This window comes from Cervus canadensis, chromosome 16 (genome assembly GCF_019320065.1).
Source record: "Cervus canadensis isolate Bull #8, Minnesota chromosome 16, ASM1932006v1, whole genome shotgun sequence".
Classification (NCBI taxonomy): domain Eukaryota; kingdom Metazoa; phylum Chordata; class Mammalia; order Artiodactyla; family Cervidae; genus Cervus; species Cervus canadensis.
The window spans coordinates 56,345,027-56,351,026 of NC_057401.1; the positions used below are offsets into that span (position 1 = coordinate 56,345,027).

A 6,000-nucleotide genomic window follows, 5' to 3' on the forward strand; every position below is an offset into this window, starting at 1 on the left:
GTTTTATTGAGTATGCTAAAGCCTTTGACCGTGTGGATCACAACAAACTGTGGAAAATTTTTCAGTAGTTGGGAATACCAGACCATCTGACCTGTCTTTTGAGAAATCTGCGTGCAGGTCAAGAAGCAACAGTTAGAACCAGATATGGAACAACAGACTGGTTCCAAATCAGGAAAGGAGTACGTCAAGGCTGTATATTGTCACCCTGCTTACTTAACATATATTCAGAGTACATCATGTGAAATGCCAGGCTGGATGAAGCACAAGCTGGAATGAGATTACCAGGAGAAATATCAATAACCTCAGATATGCAGATGACACCACCTTTATGGCAGAAAGTGAAGAAGAAGTAAAGAGCCTCTTGATGAAAGTGAAAAAGGAGAGTGAAAAAGCTGGCTTAAAGCTCAACATTCAGAAAACTAAGATCATGGCATCTGGTCCCTTCACTCCGTGGCAAATAGATGGGGAAACAATGGAAACAGTGAAAGTAAGTGGTTGCTCAGTTGTGTCCAACTCTCTGTGACCGCGTGGACTATATAGTCCATGGAATTCTCCAGGCCAGAGTACTGGAGTGGGTAGCCTTTCCCTTTTCCAGGGGATCTTCCCAATCCAGGGATCAAACCCAGATCTTCCACTTTGCAAGTGGATTCTTTACCAGCTGAGCCACAACGGAAGCCCAAGAATACTAGAGTGGGTAGCCTGTCCCTCCTCCAGTGGATCTGCCTGACGCAGGAATCGAACCAGGGTCTTCTGCATTGCAGGCAGATTCTTTACCAACTGAGTTATCAGGGAAGTGAAACAGTGAGAAACTTTATTTTTTTGGACTCCAAAATCACTGCAGATGGTGACTGCAGCCGTGAAATTAAAAGATGCTTGCTTTTTGGAAGAAAAGCTATGGCCAACCTAGACAGCATATTAAAAAGCAGAGACATTACTTTGCTGACAACGATCTGCTAGTCAAAATTATGGTTTTTCCAGTAGTCATATATGGATGTGAGAGTTGGACTATGAAGAAAGCTGAGCGCCGAAGAATTGATGCTTTTGAACTGTGGTGTTGGAGAAGACTCTTGAGAGTCTCTTGGACAGCAAGGAGTTCAAACCAGTCCATCCTAAAGGAAATCAGTCCTGAGTGTTCATTGGAAGGACTGATGTTGTAGCTGAAACTCCAATACTTTGGCCACCTGATGTGAAGAGATGACTCATTTGAAAAGACCCTGATGCTGGTAAAGATTGAAGGCAGGAGGAGAAGGGGATGACAGAGGATGGTTGGATGGCATCACCGACTCAATGGACATAAGTTTGAGTAAGCTCCAGGAGTTGGTGATGGACAGGGAGGCCTGGCGTGCTGCAGTCCATTGAGTCGCAAAAAGTCAGACAGGACTGAGCGACTGAACTGAACTGACTGATCGCTTCTCCAAGAGCCGTGCTGTCCCCTGGCGGCCGCACGGGGAAGCACAGGTGGGCAAGCCTTCGCTTGCGGTGGGTGTGGACTCCCGGACCACATGCTGCTGCCTGGGCAGCGTGGACACCTGGATGTCCCTTGGAGGGCTGGCGAGGGTCTTCACGGTGAGGCTAGGACACTGTACAGAAGGGGACTGTGCAGCAAATACTGGAAATACATTGTAAACATCATTAAAACTCAGGGAGGTTATCACAGAGTGCCAGGCTGGGTGCCCTGTGTCAACACAGCAACTTCTCATCCGCTCTCCATTTGACACTGGATGGTGCATGTATGTGGACGCAGTCTTCTCCGTCGGTCTCCCCTCTCCCTCCCCCACTGTGTCCACAAGTCCATTCTCTGCATCTGCATCTCCATGCCTTCCCTGCAGATAGGGTCATCAATGGCTGATTCACGTTGTGTGGCAGAAGCCAGTATTGTAAAAATTTAAAAAACGAAAAATTTAAAAAATAAAGAAAAAAATTGGAAGAGAGGAAGAGCCCTTGAAAGTTTTGGGAAAGAAGGTTCTGTTGCCTTCTGGGTTTTCTGGAGCCCAATTCTGCCCTGAACTCAACTCCTTGCTGCAGCACCTCCTCCCGTCCGTTCCCCTCTGAGCTCAGAGGCTGTGAGGCATGAACCTGGGGAGTCTGAGGCCCAGGAGGCTGGCTCTGGATGGAGCATCGTGCTCGCTGGACCCAGTTCAGGTTCTTTACAATTCTTCCTGAAGGGGCCTTTGTGACACAGCCTCACTCCTGAATGTTCACAGGTCCTGTGTGTGAGCTGCATGCTCTCCACCTCTGTCCTGTCACTGCTGTGTCTCTGGGTCCATCCCTGTGTCTGTCCTGTCTCCGTCTCTCCTCTGTCTCCGTCTCTCCTCTGTCTCCGTCTCTCCTCCGTCTCTCTCCTCCTCTGTCTCCTCCTGTGTCTCTGTCTGTCTCTTCCTCTGTCTCCGTCTCCTCCTGTGTCTCTGTCTCTCCTCTGTCTCCATCTCCTCCCCTGTCTCGGCCTCCATCTCTGTCTCTCCCATGTCTCTGTCTCTTCCTCTGTCTCTGTCTCAGCTCCTGCAGAGATGCCCATGAGATGGAGAGTCAGGGCAGGAAGCTCTGGCTGTGGGACCGGCTGGCCAGGGTTTGAATCCCACTCCTGCTGTCCGGGCAGCTTCAGGCAAGTTGCTTAACACTTAGAGCCTCGTCTTTTTCTTTTGACATATAAAGAAAATATGATCTGTGAGATAAGTTGCAAGTTGCCTTAGGATCTCTGACTGTAAGTTCTATGAGACACACGTGTGGGGGGGGGGCAGTGGTTCAGTGGCACTAACTTAGTGCTCACAGTGACTTTGTAAACTACTGCAAGTAACTACCGCAGGTCACAGGGATCTGCGTCTTCATCCTGACCATCCAGAAGAGAGCAAACACGCTGAAACCCATTCTGGCAGCAGTGTATGTCTGTTTTCTGAAGCAAATTCATTAGTGTTTCACTGGCGTGAAAAGTGAGGTGAATTGGAATTTCCAGCAAATCTGTAACTGAGAGAAGATTATCCAATCTCTACAGACTTTCACACTGGGAGTTACTGTATCTTCTGCTCCTGGGTGGCAGCAACACCCGTTGTGTGTAATTTCTGCCCTCGACACACATTTAATCTGCTTGTTGCCTTGCGCTCTTCTGTCCTTTGCAGAGCAAAAGCTGCCTCAAGTCTCTGCGAATCAGAATTGCACGGAAAACCCAATTACTTAGCAGGTACTCATCACAGTTGTCTCTACCACCTTTTCAAACAGGTGAAATAACCATATCCCTGGAGGTGGGGTGGGGGCTCGATGCTGTCTGCAGCTTGGGGTGGGTGGGCGGAGCCGGTCTCACGGGCACTTTGTCACCTGTGCGGAGGATGAGTGTCCACCCGCTCCAGACATTGCTCAGCCTCGCTTTTCCAAATCCTGACAGGGAGAAGCAATGGAGAAAACGGCCTCTCCTTGTTCAGGACGCCAGAGGATGCCTGCCGCTGGGGCCGGGTCACAGGCCGGGGTCCCTGCCTGTGCCTCCGGGGCGGCCCTGACCTTGTCCTTGACCCCGAGGGCGCCGCAGGGTAAGTGACTGAGTCACAGCATCAGCGGCCCTTGCCCTCGGCAGCTGAGCCTCCCTGGGTGGGACGGGGGACACACAGAGGGCACCCACAGCTGCTCCTTGCCCTGGAGGTTGTCCTCACCGCGTGAGGACTGGTGGGGGACACTGACTCCCCAGCCTCTGTCCTCACCTTCGCTCAGAAGCCCTCTCCCCTCGCTCCCAACCCAGCCCCCCTGCCCCACCCCCAAGGTGCTGGGGGACTGTGGATGGGCCCTTCGGGGAGGGAGGGGGCTGGCCCGGGGTCCTGAGGCTGCAGCCGGCACCTGCCCAATGCAGGGTCGCCCCCGCAACCTGTCCTGTCTGATGGGCGTCCCTTCCCGCAGGGCTGGGGAAGGAGAGGAGCTCGGGGGGGTCCCGCGGGACGCACCCCCATACAGCTGCTGCCTGGAGCCCCTGGGCCCTGTGAAGCATTTGGACTGGCCAGCTGGGAGGCACGGTCAGGATGGCGGCAGTGCCAAGCTGAAGCTGGAGCCGGGCAAGGCCAACCCGTTCCCCACCGCCCCGGCCCATGGCGCCTGCCTGCCCTACCCGGGCACGCAGGGCGCCGTGCACACCCTCCGGAGCTCACCCGGCTCTCACCCACCCAGGCCGCCCCCTGGGGCCTGTGCCGGCCGGACCAGCAGAGCCCTGCGGGACGGACACCAGGGTCCGGTGCCGCCCCCCACCCCTGGCCTCTTCCCCCACGGGGGCTTGGACAACAGGGTCCCTCGGCCGGCAATCCAGCGTCTCCCGGTGGGCGGCTACCCAGCTGAGGACAAGCTTCGAGGCCTTCTGATGCCCCCAGGAGCCCCAAGTCACCCCACGTCACTCGACGTGCCCATCAAGATGGAGACTGACTTGGGATCCGAGGACGCTGCGGACGGCTACTGCGTGTCCCCGACCCAGGTGTGGCTAGGGGCCGGCGACCTGGCCAAGAGACAGCTGGTCACCTTCCCGACTAGGATGCACCTGAAGACGGAGCCGGGCGCCAGGCACCCCCTGTACAGCGCGCCCACCGGGCCTGGCCTGCTGGGCGCCCCCCCCAGACCCAGCAGGGGGCTGGCCCCGCTGCACCCCGCGTCCTGTGCCTGTCTGGAGCCCCCGCCCCGCCTCTGTGTACGGGGCCACCAGCCCCCCAACCTGGGCTGCAACTGCCGGGCTCCCGGGCCGGCTCCCACGGTCAAGCTCGAGCCCCTGGACTCTCCCTTGTGGGCGGCTCATGGCCAGGGTGGGCCTCCTGGGCTGTTCTGCAAGAGTGCACCGGCCGTGGGGATGTCCCCCAGGGACGCGCAGTGCGCCTTCCTGCCCTAGAGCTGCTGGTCCTGGAGCCGGCCGGGCCCCGCGGACAGTGCTCCGGCCCGAGCCTTCCCCGAGGGAAGCACGTGCAGTAGCAAGTTCACTGAAGGTCTTAAGTGCAGGGTGGTCATCAGTCTGCTCAAGGATGGCAGGGTTCTCCTCTGAGGAGCACGGCTCCCCACCCCCACCCCAGGTCATCTCCCCGGCGCCTCGAAGGGAGCAGACCTCGGGGAACAGCCACACCCTGGTGGCCCACTGCCAAGACAGCTAATTGGGAGAAACGCTCACTGAATGGCAGGTGGCCACATGCTCGTGCCTGGGAGGAATCTAGAAGTTCAGCCAGAAGAGGCTGATGGCACCGGGCCGCCCTCCACTCCAACATGCAGTGTGTGCTTGAAACGCTGGCCTAGGCCGAGGCCAGCCCGAAGGGAGGATTGGCCAGATCTTGTGTGGTTCTTCTGCAGTCTCTCTGGTGTTTCAGTGGTCTTCAAAGGGGGTCCGTGCTTATCTGCCCCCGCTGCATCACGTAGCCTGGAATGCACAGGGTCTGGATTGGAGTCCAGAAACACAGCACGAGGGGAAGGAAGGAGTTGGTCCAGGTGTCAGGCTGTCTTGCTGACTGCAGGTCTTCAGATGGCTCTGATCGTCATCCCAGAAGGAATTAGTCGAGACGAGACAGACAGGCAGCATTTTATAAAAAGGAAAAAATCGTGGGGACATCCCCCGTGGTCCTGCGGTTAAATGCCTGCAGGGGGTGTGGGTTCGATCCCTGGTCAGGGAATTAAGATTCCACATGCCGCAGGATGTGGCCAGAAAAAAAGAAAAAAATTTTGAAGGGAACACATTCTGAACGTAGGAAATTTAGGTGCAAAAGAAGAAATCAGAAAGCGAAGGCCACCCGCAGTCACCATGGATAGCTCATGGTTAAGGGCAAAGTTCACCACACCTTCCGGGCGACCCCATCCCACAGGTGCAGTCCCCGCAGGATGTGACTCCAGAGCCACCACGGGGCAGGAGAAAGCGGGTTGGAGGCCCCTCCTCCTTGCGGCACGAGCATCTGTCCTCGGTCACCCCCTGCCCCGAGTCTCAGGACCTGCAGGAGCCCCAGCGGGGACTTGCAGTCCCACTGTGTTCAGCAAGGGGTCTTCCTGTCATCTGTTGGCTTTGGG

The 6,000-nt window shown here is 56.2% G+C and overlaps 1 protein-coding gene across 3 annotated transcripts in view; it reads left to right on the forward strand.

The window, feature by feature from the left end:
• AHRR (aryl-hydrocarbon receptor repressor) overlaps positions 1–5,702 on the forward strand; it is a 93,292-nt gene extending 87,590 nt beyond the window's left edge. For all 3 annotated transcript variants that reach the window (XM_043489133.1, XM_043489134.1, XM_043489135.1), the window contains 3 exons: positions 3,114–3,175; positions 3,377–3,518; positions 3,880–5,702. In XM_043489133.1, coding sequence (XP_043345068.1) covers positions 3,114–3,175; positions 3,377–3,518; positions 3,880–4,846 — 1,171 coding nt within the window. In that variant the 3' untranslated portion in view covers positions 4,847–5,702. The remainder of the gene's footprint in view (positions 1–3,113; positions 3,176–3,376; positions 3,519–3,879) is intronic.
• The last annotated feature ends 298 nt before the right edge of the window (positions 5,703–6,000 follow it).